We start from the raw sequence: 15,910 nt of genomic DNA on the forward strand, positions 1-15,910 counted from the left end.
AATTCTTAGAGCAAGTTCACCAGTTGGGTCACCGGGTCACCGGGTCACCAACTATTCACTGTTTTTAGTACTTATTTCCATCCTCTGGGTCACAGCCGGAACAGTTTCCAGACTGACCTGGGTCACCAAAATCACTTTCTAGGTCACTTTCGTGACCTCCAAACTGACCTGGGTGATCTGGTGACCCAGGTCAGTTTGAAAACTATGCCAGTGACCCAGAGAGTGAAAATAAACACTAAAAAGCAGTAAATAGTGGATGACCCGGTGACTCAACGGGTGAAATTGCTCTTAATGAACAAAAAGGACTGCTCAGATGTGCAAAGAGGACTGCGCGGCACTTGTTGGTAGGCAAGTCAGCCAAGTGAGTACCTTACAAGAAACAATGAAAGTCACATGTGATTAAAATGGTGCTAGCAGCGAGTAAGAACACAATTGTCAAAATATTGGGCAACCACGATGAACAAATAATAATCAAAAGGAAAAATCAAGAAACAATCTCTCAGGACATAGATAACTAATAATTCATCTCTTATTAATAGTAAGAGGTCAAAGGAGGCAAAAGTACATGTGCTTGCCTCTACTAGTTCTGTAGTCCAAACTATGTCGACTAGGAACCTCTCCCTAAAGAGCATAACGAGCTTAAATGACCAAGTCAGGAGGAAACATCCATTTTCCCGAAGAGACTAAATGCTAAATAAAAATAAAATATATAAATTATAAATTACCAAAACACCCTAACACACACGCAACCAACCAAAGACTTAACTAATGACCCTAAACAATGTTGCTTGTGGCATTACAAGTGCGGCCTCTAACACTAGGCATCTGTTGTGTCAGGGCCGGCCATGGATATAAGCCCAGCAGGCCTGTGCCTATGGCCCCCAACTTTCACGGGCCCCCGAAATTAAATCTATATATATATATATGTAAAATATATATATATATATATATATGTAAAAAAAAAACTGGAGATATAATTACCTCCAAGGAGGAGTGTGGACCATGAGATCGAACTGTTTCTAGGGGCCAAACCACCTGCAAAGGTACCTTACAGAATGGCTTCCCCAGAACTGGCGGAACTTCGAAAGCAGCTCGAAGACCTGCTCAAGGCGGGATTCATTAGGCCATCTAAAGCCCCCTTTGGTGCGCCCGTGCTGTTTCAAAATAAGCACGATGGAAGTTGGAGACTGTGTGTGGACTATCGGGCTCTCAACAAAGTCACTGTGCGCAACAAGTACCTGATCCCTCTAATTGCAGATCTGTTTGACCAACTCAGTGGTGCCAAGTATTTCACAAAGCTAGACCTCCGCTCGGGGTACTATCAAGTTCGCATTGCAGAAGGAGATGAACCTAAGACAACGTGCGTCACCCGTTGTGGCGCCTTTGAGTTCCTGGTGATGCAGTTCGGGTTGACCAATGCGCCAGCCACATTCTGCACTTTGATGAACCAAGTCTTCCATGAGTACTTAGATAAGTTCGTGGTAGTCTATCTGGATGACATAGTGGTGTACAGCTCTACCCTAGAAGAACACGTAGAGCACCTAAAGTTGGTGTTCCAACAGTTGCGGGACAATCAGTTGTATGTCAAGCGTGAAAAGTGCTCCTTCGCGCAAGTGACCATCAAGTTTCTAGGTCACATTATTGAAAGGGGTCAAATCAGGATGGATATGGAGAAAGTAGAAGCTATAAAGGAGTGGCGAAACCCCAAGAATGTGAAAGCGCTAAGTTCTTTTCTTGGGCTGGCTAATTACTACGGACGTTTCATTGAGAACTACTCAAAGAAGACGACCCCCTTAACTGAACTATTGAAGAAGGGAGTGACATGGGACTGGAGTAGTAATTGTGAGAAGGCCTTTCAAGATTTGAAAAAGGCCGTGATGGAAGATCCGGTCCTTGTCTTACCCGACCTGAATCAACCATTTGAAGTCCAGACAGATGCTTCTGACTACGCCTTAGGGGGAGTCCTGCTGCAACGGGGGCATCCTATTGCGCATGAAAGTCAAAAACTCTTGGAAGCTGAGATGAGGTACGTGGCTCAAGAGAAGGAGTTGCTAACCGTAGTTCACTATTTGAGGACGTGGCAACACTATTTGTTGGGGTCAAAGTTCTTTGTGAAGACAGACAATTCTGCCGTCAGCCACTTTCTGACCTAGCTGAAGTTAACTCCAAAGCAAGCTCGATGGCAAGAGTTTCTCGCTGAGTTCGACTTCCATTTCGAACACAAGGCTAGGCACACAAACCAAGTTGCTGATGCTCTAAGTCGCAAGGCTGACCTTGCCACCCTCAAGGTGTTGGCCGCTTTGTCGAGCAGCATCATTGCCACAGACATCAAGCAACGTATCAAGGAGAGTCTGGAGAAGGATTCCGTGGCGCAATCCCTCATGAAAATGGTGAAGGAAAGGAAGAGCCGTTGGTTTTGGATGGAGGATGGCATATTGATGGCCAAAGGAGGACAAGTGTTTGTTCCGCGAGCTGACGGACTGCGAAGAATGCTCATGAGGGAGTGTCACGATACCCTGTGGGCAGGTCACCCTGGATGGCAGAGGACCCACGCACTCCTCAAGCAGGGTTACTATTGGCCCCAGATGCGAGACGATGTCACTGAATACACCAAGACTTGCTTAACATGCCAGCAAGACAAGATTGAGCGCCAAAAGACTCCATGGCTGTTGGAACCACTGTCTATTCCGACTTGCCCGTGGGAGAGTGTCTCCCTTGACTTTATTACTAACCTCCCGAAGGTGGGAGACTTATCAGGCATCCTGGTGGTGGTTGACAGGTTTTCGAAGTATGCCACCTTTGTGCCAACCCCAAAGTATTGTTCGGCGGAAGACACAGCAAGCCTCTTCTTCAAGCATGTGGTAAAGTATTGGGGTGTGCCTCAGAACATTGTCAGCGATCGAGACACTAGGTTCATGGGAACATTCTGGACCGAGCTATTCAAGTTGCTCGGGTCTGAGCTCAACATATGTTCAAGTTATCACCCACAGACTGATGGGCAAACAGAAAGGTTCAACGGGATGTTGGAGGAATAATTGCGCCATTTCGTTCATGCCAATCAACAGAATTGGGCACAATTGCTCGATGTTGCACAATTTTGTTTCAACTCGAAGAAGAGCTCATCCACCAACAAGAGTGCTTTTGAAATTGTCACTGGCTAACAGCCTCTCTTGCCTCATACTGTGCAAGAAGTCTACAAAGGGGAAAATCCGCGTGCTTTCAACTTCACAAAAGAGTGGAAGACCAATGCCGAGATCCCTCAAGCCTACCTAAAGAAAGCGGCAGGGAGAATGAAGAAGTGGGCAGATCAAGGCCGCAAGCCCAGGGAGTTTCAAGCAGGGGACATGGTCTTTGTCAAGCTGCTCCCAGAACAACTCAGGTTCCTGCGCTCCAGAGACAAGCGACTATTCAAGAAGTATGAAGGACCGCTCCCTATCATTTCTAAAGTGGGGAAATGCTCCTACAAAGTCGATATTCCCGCCTGGATGAGAGTTCACCCCGTCTTCCACGTCAGCAACCTCAAGCCGCACCAGCCAGACCGTGAAGATCAAGCACGCAACCAGCCTGTTCGAGAGCACGTCGCCATCAGACCACCCAAGCCAAAAGAAGTGGAGGAGATCCTAGCAGAGAGAGTGACCCGAGTGTCAAGGCGCCCATGCCAGCAGTTCCTGGTCCAGTGGAAGGGTCTTGGAGATGAAGAAACCAGTTGGGAGAATGCTGAAGTCCTGAAGATGAAGTTCCAGCAGAAGATTGAAGACTTCAAGACCAAGGCCGTCGTCGAGAGCGCCGACAGCTTAAGTGGGGGAGGATGTTAGGGGCCGCACTTGTAATGCCGCAAGCAACCTTGTCCAGGGTCATTAGTCAAGTCTTTGGTTGGTTTGCTTGCGTGCTAGGGATGTTTTAGTAATTTACAAATTATGTAATTTATTTTATTTAGCATTTAGTCTCCTCGGCCTTTTTTTATGTTTCCTCCTGCCAGGTTCATGTAAGGCCGATATGCTCTATAGGGAGGGGTTCCTAATCGGCATAGTTTGGACTACGGAACTAGTATAGGTAAGCACATGTACTTTTGTCTCTCTTACCGTCTTACCATCAATAAAAGAGGAATTATTCAATCATCTGTGCCCCGTGAGATTGCTCTATGATCTTTCCTTTCGATTATTCATTGTTCTTCGTGGTTGCCCAACATTCATATAATTGTGTTCTTGCTTGTCACTAGCACTATTTTAATATCGTGTGGCTTTCATTGTTCCTTGCAATGTACTCACTTGGCTGACTTGCTTGCTAGCAAGTGCCGCACGGTCCGCTTTGCGCATTGCAAAGTTCGGCCCGTGACACTGGGCCTACAATGCTTGGACTATCTCCCCCACACCAATTTTTTCTAACCAAGACTCTGGCCCTCATAAATAATGTTGTCAACCAATCATGCTTGCTTAGTATCTGACCACGTGAGAGGGTTCCTAAATTTTTTTTTTTTCTTAAAAAGGAGGTAATGGGAAGGACCACAAGGAGGCACGCAATGGCCTTTTTTACCCGAAGTCCAGCACAGTGCCGCGCCAAAGACACAACGACACCCCCCCTCCGGGCATCGAGTACACCAAATAGGTGGGCTTGCCCTCCCCGCATAGTCTTTTCCATACACAAGGCTCGAACTTGAGACCTCTGCCTCAAGTCCCTCAACTTGCTTAAGGAGCACAGTCAACTTGCCAACTGAACTGGACCATGTGGGTTTTTGGTTTTTGGCACTTTAGAAAAGCCTAATTATATATAGTCGAAGCTGAACGAGCATGATGAAGAACGCTGGCCCATCAGCACTAAAGCAAATGGCCCATCAACCTAATTATTGATGTCCTGGAGTTGAAGGGAGACATACAAATACAGCACTAAACTGACTAAAGCAAACGACCCGTCAAAATTGGGGGGCCTATCTTCCACTCAAATTGATAAGACGCTGGCCCGCATAAATAATGTTGTCCAGCACTCGTGAATCATGCCGCCGACGCTACTGCTAAGTCAACAGGCTAACACTCAATCCTTCTCTCAAGCATTCAAGCTTCACAGTATTGTTGCTCTGCATTTGGATAATCTACTTCTCTGAGAAACAAGTATTGCCTCTCGATTTCCTGGTTTTTGTTATTCTGCTCATGAGTTATTAACTGCTTATAATATATGTGCATACTCTCTTTTTTTACATGCAAGTTTATTCTCATCTATGGACAGATTGTATTCGCATTCCTAATCCGGTGTTCCTAGGGAAGGATGAAGGATTTGAAGAAGCTGGTTAGCTTCATTCATAAATAACTGTTACCGGATAAGGTACGTACGTTCTTCAGTTTTCTTGTTTACTTTTATTTGCTCTAGCTAGTAGTAGTTTCGATTATTCATTATAAGCAGCAAACATGCACGTTTGTCTTGTCCTCGTATAAACCATATCTATTGATATATGCGGGTGTGTATTTATAAATACTCGAACAGAAATGGAGATTCTTGCTGCAATTGCCGGAAAACTTGCCGAGTTCACAGTTGAACCAATTTGCCGCCAAGTGGGTTATCTAGCTCACTACAAAAGCAACCATCAAAAGCTGCAGATCAAATTGGAGGACTTAGGTGTTGCCAGGGATGAGGTTCAACATAAGGTTGATCAATTTGAGAGAGGAGGTTTAAGAATTGAGACTGCTGTTCGGAACTGGAAGACAAGAGTGGATGCAATCATCACAGAGGCAGAGACATTCCTGGAAGACAGCGGGCATGCACATACCGAGTGTCTTCATGGTTTTTGTCCTCATTTGGTGCTGCGTTATCAGCTAAGCAAGACATCAACGAAATTGGTGGAGGAGATTGATGAGCTTTATGGAAAAAACAAGTTCTCCAACTTTGAATATGATGTTCATCCACAAGAGGTATGCCTCTTATCTACCGGGCACTACAGTACATTTGATTCAAGGAGTTCAATTGTCATGAGAGTCATGGATGAACTGAGAAATGCTGATACAGAAATGATTCTGGTGTGGGGGATAGGTGGGGTAGGGAAGACCACACTTGTAGAACATGTTCTTAGGCAAGCTATAGATGATAACTTATTTGATGATGTGGTGATGGTGAGAGATGTGAAAGAGAACCCAGACCTTGCAAAAATCCAAAAAGAAATTGCCATGAAGTTAGGTATGAGCATCGATGAAAATCATACTCTAGCTGAAAGAGCGTCCATTCTAGGTGATAGGATAAAAGACAAGAGGACTCTTGTAGTTTTAGATGATGTTTGGGAAAAAATTGATCTGCTGGCTATTGGACTTCCCCGTCTGGTGGACCTTAAAGTAGTGCTGACAAGTAGAAGCCGAAAGGAGTTATCATTGGATATGCGTACACAAACAAATATTCCACTTGATATTTTAAATGAAGAGGAAGCATGGAGCTTATTTGAGAAGATGGTTGGTGATGTTGTCAAAGATAGCCGCATACGAAGCGTAGCGATTGAAGTAGCCAAAAAATGTGGAGGTTTGCCTGTCTTGATTGTTACAGTTGCAAGTGCTCTAAAAGACCAAAACAAGTTGCATGCATGGAAAGACACCTTGAGACGACTTGGAGGCTTTGACAACAAAGAATTGACGGAAAAAGCATACTTGGCTCTGGAGTGGAGTTACAATCAATTGGACTATAAAGAGCTTAAGCCTTTGTTCTTGCTTTGTGGGATTATTGTAGTTCGGAACCATATTTATTTGGTAGACTTGTTGAGGTATGCTTTGGGTTTGGGTTTGATTAGAAATGTCGATACAATAGAAGAAGCACGAGATGCATTGGTTACACTCGTTGAAAAGCTTAAAGATTCTTGCTTGTTACTGGACAGTGATATCAATATGTGTGTTAGAATGCCAGATCTCGTATGTGAGGTTGCTACATGGATTGCATCCAGAGATCAACATGTCTTATCAGTTGGATATGGATGTGAACTAAAAGAATGGCCTGATAAAGATTTCTTTAAAAGGTGCAGTAAGATGTCTTTAAAATCCAGCAATATTCCCATGCTTTCTCAATTATCTGGGGAATGCCAGAAACTAGAAATGTTTTATTTGTACAGAAAAAGTGTTGCATCGATGGAAATTCCTTCCAACTTTTTTATTGAAATGGAGAAATTGAAAGTGCTGGGTTTCACTAAAGTGCGTATGCTGTCACTACCTCCATCTCTTCAATTCTTGAAAAATGTTCAGACGTTGTGTTTAGAAGAATGCTTGTTGGAAGATGTAGCTCTAGTTGGATATCTAGGCAACTCAGAGATTCTTAGTTTTGCGCGGTCCAACATTAAGCAGCCACCTAAAGAAATAGGGCAGTTGATTCGACTGAGATGGTTGGATTTGAGTGATTGTGCCAAACTTGAGGTGATTTCACCAGATGTTATTTCAAGGTTGGAAAGGCTAGAAGACTTATCAATGAGAAACATATTTCTCAAATGGGAGGCTGAAAGGGGAGGAAGTAATGCTAGTCTTATAGAGTTGAAAGACTTGTCTCAACTAACTGCATTGGAGATATATATTCGAGATGCTAATATTCTTCCATCAAACTAGTTCTCTAGTAACTTAGTAAGACACCAAATATATATTGGCAATGTTTGGATTAGCAGATTTAGTCGGGAGAAGACTATGGCGGAGACGACCCTCAACACACTAAAACTGAAGCTCGATCCCAGCAGTGAATTGGACCAAGGTATAAAAATATTGTTGAACAGATCTGAAGATTTGTCTTTGGATGGAACTGAGAGTGTTAATAGAATTATCCGCCAATTACATGTTGAAGATTTTCAGCAACTGATACATCTGCATCTCCAAAACAATGTTGAGTTCACCCATATCATCAATAGGAAGGTAATTTCCTTTGGCTTTATTTTGATGTATTCAATGATAGGCCAATCTTCTATTTTTGAGAAGAAACTGAAGTTTTACTAGAACTATGTAGGTGTGTGTGTGTGTCTATAGGCATTCTAGTATACCAGCTGTTGATAACATTTCTTGGTGGTGTCACTAGAAATATAATTTCTTATAATGAAAATAATTTCAGTTTCTTCATGTAAATGGAAATTGGCTCCACATTAAATCTCACAAGGTTTGATAATATGTATATAAGGTCAGTAATAACATTGATATACCTTACCAATCCTTAATTGTTTTCTTCTTCTTCTTCCTTTTTTCTTTTTTTTTCTTTATGATGAGAATAGTGTCATTGTGGTGTTTATATTTGGCTGAGCTTGAAAAGTAAGACATATGAGCAAATAATTTAATTTTTCTCTAGTCATCTACAGATGATTAGAAGGTTCATGATTTGTGTCATTTTGGACATTGTACTACCAAAGCTACATGAAGTTAATTATAACCCTGTATTTGGATTATTTACATAGGCATGTAACAATGTGTATGAATTGTGTACTACATTCAGGTTGTGTTCCCCAATTTAACAACCTTGAGCGTAAGTAGCTGTGATCATCTAAGATTCTTGTTCTCATTTTCTATGGCTAAAAGTCTGGTGGAGCTCAAGCATCTTGAAATATCCACATGTCACTCCATAGAAGAAATTGTATCAACAGGGGAATGTGGTGAAGAAAATATGGATAACATGTTTAATAAGCTGGAAGATTTGAAGCTCTGTGATCTTCCAAATCTCGCTAGGTTCTGCACAGCAAGTTATATTGAATTTCAGGCCTTGAAGAATTTGGAAATAGTGAAATGTTCTAATATGGGGGCATTTATTACATGCAAAGAAATTGAACAGTGGGATGCGGAAGAGAACCTTGATCTAAAGAGTGAAACTGTTGTACGGTACTGCCTCTTTAACGAAAAGGTAATTTACTTGTGTGCATGATCTCTCTATACTCTAGCAGTCTAGCTTGTCAATCTTTACTGTAAATTTTCAAAATGTCACGCCCAAATCAGGGAAAACAAAAGTTGTTTGTTAACAAGGTTCATAATATGCAGGTAGGATTTCCTGGCTTGGAGAGACTGAAAATCAATCAGGCAAGGAAGTTAGAGACAATATGGCACATCCAACTTTCTGGGAGAGACTCGTTTCACAGACTCAGACAAGTTGAGGTTTCCGAGTGCTACAATCTAATAAATATTTTTCCACCTAGTGAAGTGATTGGGGGTTCTTCCGAAGAAATATGTGTGATTGGGGACCCGCTCTTTCTAAACTTGGAAATTCTTGAGGTGGAGCGGTGTTCCAGGTTAAAGAATCTAGAGTCATCCTCAGTATCTTTCAGGAATATAAAAACTTTGAAAGTAATTGGTTGCGAGGGATTGGAATATCTAATGACATATTCAGTGGCTAAAAAGTTCGTGCAACTCGCAACAATGGAAGTGAGGAGTTGTGAAAGAATTGTAGTAATAGTGGGAAGTAACATAGTTGGAGATGATGCAGCACCAAATGAGATTACTTTCAGCCGCTTGGAACAGTTAAAACTTTCAGATCTACCAAGTCTACGAGGATTTTGCTCTTCCAGAAATTGCATTGTCAAAGTCCCATCCTCGAGGACCTTAATGGTAGAACTCTGCCCAATCAAGTTGACGATTTCCCCTGATGGGCTCCTCGTGCAGGAGGCAGTATCTGATATAGAACAGAGTTATAATCAGTTGAATGATAAGGAACTTAAGCCATTGTTCTTGCTATGTGGGATTACTATGAGGGGAAAATATATTAGCTTCGAAGACTTGTTGAGGTATGGTATGGGTTTGGGTTTCTTTGGAAAAGACTTCAAAGTGGAAAAAGCAAGAGATGTGTTGCATTCACGGATCAAAAAGCTTAAAGATTTTTGTCTACTGACTGATAGCAGCGATAATAGATATGTAAGAATGCTTGACCGTGTACGTGATGTTGCGAAGCAGATTGCGTTAAGAGATCAACACATCTTATCATTAGCGGAAGACGGTCACCTCCATGAGTTGAAAGAATGGACAGATCAGTATTTCTTAGAGAAGTGCACAATCATGTCTTTCCCCTCTAGCAACAATATCCCAAGTCTTCCTGAAGTTATGCACTGCCCAGCTCTGAAAATGTTTCTTTTGCAAGGTGATCTAGATGATGGCTTGCAGAAAATCCCACCTAGATTTTTTGAAAAGATGAACAACCTCAAAGTCTTGAGTTTGCGATGTATGACTATTCCATCACTTCCTCCATCTTTTCAGTCCCTGAAAAATCTGGATGCCCTATGTTTAGATAAGTGCATATTGGGAGACGTCGCTTTAATTGGGGAGCTAAGTAACTTGGAAATTCTTTCTTTTTCAGAATCCAATATCAAACAATTGCCTGGAGAAGTAGGGAAATTGACTCATCTTAGGTTGTTGGATTTATCTGATTGCTCTAATCTTGAAGTGATTTCACCTGGTGTTATTTCAAGCTTAGGGAGACTGGAAGAGTTGAGAATGAGAAATAGCTTTAACAAGTGGGAGGTTGAAGGTGAAAGAAGTAATGCAAACCTTTCAGAGCTGAAGCATTTGTCTCAGCTATCTGCATTAGAAGTACATATTCCTAATGCTGACATTCTTCCAGCAAACTTGTTCTCCCACAAGTTAGAAAGATTCAATATAATTATTGGGGATGCATATATGTGGGAGAAACGTATGACTGAGACGACCCTCAACGCACTAAAAGTGAAGCTCACTACTGCTAGCATTGAAGAATTGGATGAAGGCCTAAAATTTCTTGTGAAAAGAACAGAAGACTTGTCCTTATATGCGGAGGGAATGAATACCATTGTCCATTCACTGAACACAGAAGATTTTGGGCATCTGAAACATCTGCAACTCCAAAGCAACAGTGATTTTAATCATATTATAAACAAGGAGGTACGTTCTCTGGTTTCATTTTGATTTACCTTATCATCTCATCAATGTTTATTTCTCTATAGACTCACTACATATAACAAATGGTCATTCTTTTGCACATATGCACAGAAAATGAGAAAGAGATTGCCAGATTATCATTTTCTTTTCAGTCCATTTTTATTCATTGTACTCTTGAAAAAATATCATTAATTATTAAAAAAAACTAATATTCATTCTGTCTAGTGTGGCTAGTCACTGGCTACAAAAGGACATTTACATAGAAAAAAAAAACTGGATATATAATGAATAGAAACCCCAAATGTTGATAATTAACATTAACTTATTGGTAGTGCATATCTATCAATTATCTTCGTGTATGTGGCGATAAATAAAATCTGTTACTGCTGTATGTTGAAAATTTGGGTACGATACTGTAAAACCAATGGATAGAATTAGATACTGGGTTTGAATTGACATTGACTCCTATCTCTTTTAATTAGTCTCTGCCTTATTACTTTTTTTTTTTTGAAAGAGAAACAACTTTATTAACTAAATATGATTACAATCGTATATAAGGGCATCCAGTATAAAATCTGGAGCATGAGTAAACCATTCAATATGAATATTGGAATCAAAACTAAAACCAGCTAGACAAGTCTTATTTCTTTATTAGATATATCTTGAGGTTTAATTTGTTTCCCCTTGACAAGTGCATGGGAACTAAATTCATCTTCCCCTAATACCCATTAATGTACTACGTGCAGGTTTTATTCCCTAATTTAAGGACCTTGAGAGTACATAGATGTGATCGCCCAAGCTTTTTGTTCTCATTTTCTATGCCTGAAAGTCTTGCGGAACTCAAGCATCTCGAGATATCCACATGTGAAATTATGGAAGAGCGTCTATCATCAACAAGATAATACGGCCAAGAAATTATGGATTACATGTTTTATAAGCGGGAAGATTTGAAGTTAAATGAATTGCCAAACATCACCAGATTTTGTTCAGGAAGCATAGAAAAATTGGACACAGAAGGTTGGATTAAACTTGGGGAATATAATGCTGCTATGAATAGAAATACGAACGAAATTGAAAAGACTCACTCGGAAGAGAACCTTGATATTACGAGCGAGTTGATTAATATACAATACTTCCTCTTTGACCTAAAGGTGATTAACATACATTATTTAATTATATGTCATCCATTTCTCTCAATCTTTCATTACTATACTTTTCATTTATGTCAATATATACATGAAGTTGTTACTCAGCCACCCTCTTTAATTAATTTTATATTCTTTTAATTTAATAACTTTATTGCACAAATTGTCATTAATCCCTTGTTGAGTTAAATATACGATACTCTTTGTAATAAGGGTTTGATGTACAATTTATAAAATAAAGTTAGTGAGTAGTTTCAGCCTCCTCTAGTTTGAAATTCTGTATATCTCGACATTCATTTTCCTTCCACTTGAAATGGTACCTTTAATTTGCAGCTAAATACATCTTCGTCTAATAGCAATTGATGTACAACATGCAGGATGTTTTCCCGAAGTTAACAACCTTGACAGTACATGAGCGTGATCGTCTAAGCTTCTTGTTCACAATTTCTATGGCCAAAAGTCTCGTGGAACTCAAACATCTCGAGATATCCACATGTGAAATCATAGAAGAGATTGTTTCATCAACAAGTGAATACTGTCAAGAAAATATGGAGAACATGTTTCCTAAGCTGGAAGAATTGAAGCTAAATAAACTTCCAAACCTCACCAGATTTTGCTCAGGAAGTTATATTCAACTTTTGTCCTTAGAAAAGTTGGATATACAAGGCTGTACCAAACTGGGCGCATTCATTTCTGATAATATTGCTATGAGTGGTAAAAATACTAGAATCTACAAAGAAATTGAAGAGAAGGACTCCGAAGGGAACAACACGTTGAATACTGTACAATACTTCCTCTATGACGAAAAGGTAATTCCCATGCATGATCGATCTTTAGATCTATTTTTCTCCATATATGCATAGAGTTAATATTCCTGCACCCTCTTTAGTTTTTCTTCTTTTAATCAATCGTTATTATATGGACTGTCTTTAATTCTATCGTTGGCTTAAGTATACAATACTCCTTTTAAAAAGGGTTTGATGAAAATTATAATATCGTTGAATAATTTAATTAAGAGAATTGAACTCAAGACTTCTCAAATTAAATAATTGAAATTTGAATTTGTTTTGGGTAGTAATAATTGCATGTATGCCATATTTTAACATCTAGCAGAATTGATTTTATCATCATCATCATCATCTTCATCATCATCATCATTGCTATTATTATTATTTTGCAAACGTAGTTCAATAATGCTAAAATTTTCTAGCTAGTAGTCCGTTAGAGTTATATGTTGTGTTTGCTGATACAAAACAGTTGTACAATACCCTCTTTTTGTCATAAAATAGGCGAACCATACTCTTTCACAATAAACAAATATATGGTCATTTCTTAAATAGTGAATTGTGTACTACAGATGGGTTTGCCTAACTTGAAAAGCTTGGTGGTTCACCGATGTGATGGTTTACGTTTCTTATCATCCATGGCAAGAAGTCTTGTACAACTCAAACATCTTGAGATATCTGAATTTCAAATCATGGAAGTAGTATTGACCGAAGTATACAGTGAAGAGAACAAGGATAACATGTTTCCTAAGTTAGAACAATTGAAGCTAAATGATCTTCCTTTTCTCGATAGATTCTGCTCTGGAAGTTATGTTGAATTTGCATCTTTGGAGGGATTGCATTTAGAGCAGTGTACTAAATTGGAGACATTTATCTGTAATCCCTTGAGTAACAGTATTGCAAGCTCCAAAGAAGTAGAAGAAAGGAACAGGGATCAGAACATTGAGACAGTTGTACCATGCCTTCTCTTTGACAAAAAGGTGAACTAATATATGTTTCTACTTCTTTCATCTTGTATTCCCAACATACTCACTTAAGAAAGCAACTAATATATGTTTCTTAACGTTTCCACAAAATGGATGTACATGCAGGTAGGGTTCCCAAAGTTAGAGAGATTGACCATCATTGGCCTACCTAAGCTTAAAACAATTTGGCACACCCAACTTGCTCCAGACTCTTTTTGCGGACTCCGGGACGTTACAGTTCAACACTGCAATAGTCTTAAATACATTTTTCCAGGCTCATTGATAGCCGATGTTTTTAATCAGCGGCTACAAAATTTGACAGTGGAGGAATGTGGAGTGGAGGAAATAATTTCCCAGGGAGGGGGACTGGAAGATCAGTTTGTCTTCCCAAACCTAATAAGTTTGGAATTTAAAAGTCTATTCCAACTTAAGAGATTCTATCCAAGGATGCTTGCTTTCAGTTGGCCACTACTCAAGACATTAGTGTTGCTTGATTGTCCGAAAGTGGATATTTTTGCAGCCGAATTTGCAGGCCTTCAGAAAACACATGACTTGCGCAGTTTGGATACACCTGCAGCTAAACTGCTCACTCCGACTAAACAATCTTCTATTCTAATTAACGAGGTACGTAAGTAACCTATATGTACATGCCACCTATGACCTATTCAATGTATGTCTGTCTGACGTGCTCATACTAACATATCATGCGTGCTGATAATATTTCAGAATTCATTCCCCAAACTGGAAGATTTGACCCTTGTCCCCATGGATATTTGGTACGGTCGACCCATCTCAGCAGTGTGCTGTGAGAAAGCTGTTTTCGCTGGAATCAGTAATAGACACAGAGATGGGTCCCTCCCACATTTAAGAACGTTGAGGCTGCATGGAATGGACATGCGTCTCTGGAAGAAAACCAAACCTGCTGGCCAAAATTCTCCACGGTTGGAAATTCTAGAGGTGAAGTTTTGTAGATTGAATAATCTAGAGTTGTCTTCATTATCCTTCCAGAATCTAACAATTTTAGAAGTAACATTTTGCTGGCGATTGCAATATTTGACAACTTATTCGGTAGCTCGAGGTTTAAGGCAACTAAAAAAACTGAAAGTTGATGAATGTAAAAGTATGAAACAAATATTGGCAAGTGAAGGAATTGGGGAAGATGACAGTAATTGTGAGATTGTTTTCAGCAAGTTGCAACATTTGGAACTCAGTGATTTAACAAGTTTGGAACGCTTTTGCTCAAGAAATTGCACTGTGAAGGTCCCAACCTTGGAAACTGTAGAGGTAAATTGGTGCTCGATCAAGTTGAAGGTTTCTTCTTCTGGCATACTAGTAGTAGATTCCAATATGCATCTGGATGTACAAAAGTCACATTCTAGTAAAGAGGTAAGGGAAATGTATTTCCTAACTGCGTCCTTTAAAAATTTTTAAATGCAACTTTGATAACTGAAATCAAATCTTCTTGTAGGCTTTCAATACCACTGAGTCTACTTGTAGCTCGGAAAAAACTCAGAAACAACCTGTCACAAACTCCTCTGAAGAAGCTGAACATATTGAGTTTAATGCACGGGAACTCCATGATGATAGCCTTATTGAACGTTTGAAGGAAGAATTCAGGGCCAGTAAAGCAGACATCAGACGTTTGGAGGAAGAATTAAGGGCCGAAAAAGCAGAGAGGAGAGATCATAGTGCACTTCTGTAAGCAAACTCTCCAGATCATAGTGCAGCCCTTGTTGACTGCAGCAGACCAAGGTTTGGGGAATGGCAAAGTTGAATTCTTGTATAGCATTGAACCTCCGTTAGTTGTTGGCCTTAAACTTTTTAGCTCCTTTTTGCTGTCCGTTATTTATGGTGCCCTTGATTAGATAATAACCTTGTATCCGATATGCATCATCTGTCATGTGTGACTATTCCTTTTGGTTTGCGTTGTTGCTCTTTTCCTCTATGCAAATGCCTTTTATGCTGTATGCATTGTACTGCTTTTACTGCATCTGTTAATGTGTTGTAGTTATGGTTCTGAGTTTGGTGCTATTCCCGGGTAGCCAGTTATCTGGTGGTTATGTGTATTGTGTACGAAGTGAGTACTCTTTCTCCTGTGTTATTTGGTGAGTCTTGTGTGTGGGTTTTGAGTTTATGGGAAGACTAACGATAATGTGCAATACAATTTAACGAGTTATTTTCATTCTGAAAAC

General features: G+C 40.1%; 3 protein-coding genes across 3 annotated transcripts; all 3 read left to right on the forward strand.

Moving 5' to 3' along the window:
- The first annotated feature begins 4,931 nt into the window (after positions 1-4,931).
- LOC112180754 (disease resistance protein At4g27190) lies at positions 4,932-7,596 on the forward strand. The gene is made up of 3 exons (XM_024319322.2): positions 4,932-5,105; positions 5,221-5,316; positions 5,476-7,596. Exon 3 carries the CDS (start codon positions 5,478-5,480, stop codon positions 7,557-7,559), a length of 2,082 nt encoding a protein of 693 aa, XP_024175090.1. The 5' UTR covers positions 4,932-5,105; positions 5,221-5,316; positions 5,476-5,477; the 3' UTR covers positions 7,560-7,596.
- A 17-nt stretch (positions 7,597-7,613) lies between these two features.
- LOC112180752 (probable disease resistance protein At4g27220) lies at positions 7,614-11,763 on the forward strand. Its single transcript, XM_024319319.2, has 4 exons — positions 7,614-7,856; positions 8,425-8,826; positions 8,961-10,826; positions 11,570-11,763. The coding sequence occupies exons 1-4, from the start codon at positions 7,635-7,637 to the stop codon at positions 11,723-11,725; spliced, it is 2,646 nt and encodes an 881-aa protein (XP_024175087.1). The 5' UTR covers positions 7,614-7,634; the 3' UTR covers positions 11,726-11,763.
- LOC112180753 lies at positions 11,704-15,819 on the forward strand. Its single transcript, XM_024319320.2, has 6 exons — positions 11,704-11,974; positions 12,346-12,777; positions 13,326-13,733; positions 13,845-14,342; positions 14,445-15,104; positions 15,187-15,819. Exons 1-6 carry the CDS (start codon positions 11,741-11,743, stop codon positions 15,418-15,420), a joined length of 2,466 nt encoding a protein of 821 aa, XP_024175088.1. The 5' UTR covers positions 11,704-11,740; the 3' UTR covers positions 15,421-15,819.
- The last annotated feature ends 91 nt before the right edge of the window (positions 15,820-15,910 follow it).

The sequence above is a fragment of the Rosa chinensis genome, chromosome 7, assembly GCF_002994745.2.
Source record: "Rosa chinensis cultivar Old Blush chromosome 7, RchiOBHm-V2, whole genome shotgun sequence".
Classification (NCBI taxonomy): Eukaryota; Viridiplantae; Streptophyta; class Magnoliopsida; order Rosales; family Rosaceae; genus Rosa; species Rosa chinensis.

Excerpts from the sequence above, each read along its gene's own strand:
- LOC112180752 (XM_024319319.2), top strand. The coding sequence starts at position 7,635 with ATGGCGGAGACGACCCTCAACACACTAAAACTGAAGCTCGATCCCAGC. Across the intron at positions 7,857-8,424 it reads CCCATATCATCAATAGGAAG|GTTGTGTTCCCCAATTTAAC; the intron begins GTAATTTCCTTT and ends TACTACATTCAG. Across the intron at positions 10,827-11,569 it reads ATCATATTATAAACAAGGAG|GTTTTATTCCCTAATTTAAG; the intron begins GTACGTTCTCTG and ends TACTACGTGCAG.
- LOC112180753 (XM_024319320.2), top strand. The coding sequence starts at position 11,741 with ATGGATTACATGTTTTATAAGCGGGAAGATTTGAAGTTAAATGAATTG. Across the intron at positions 13,734-13,844 it reads GCCTTCTCTTTGACAAAAAG|GTAGGGTTCCCAAAGTTAGA; the intron begins GTGAACTAATAT and ends ATGTACATGCAG. Across the intron at positions 15,105-15,186 it reads AGTCACATTCTAGTAAAGAG|GCTTTCAATACCACTGAGTC; the intron begins GTAAGGGAAATG and ends ATCTTCTTGTAG.
- LOC112180754 (XM_024319322.2), top strand. The coding sequence starts at position 5,478 with ATGGAGATTCTTGCTGCAATTGCCGGAAAACTTGCCGAGTTCACAGTT.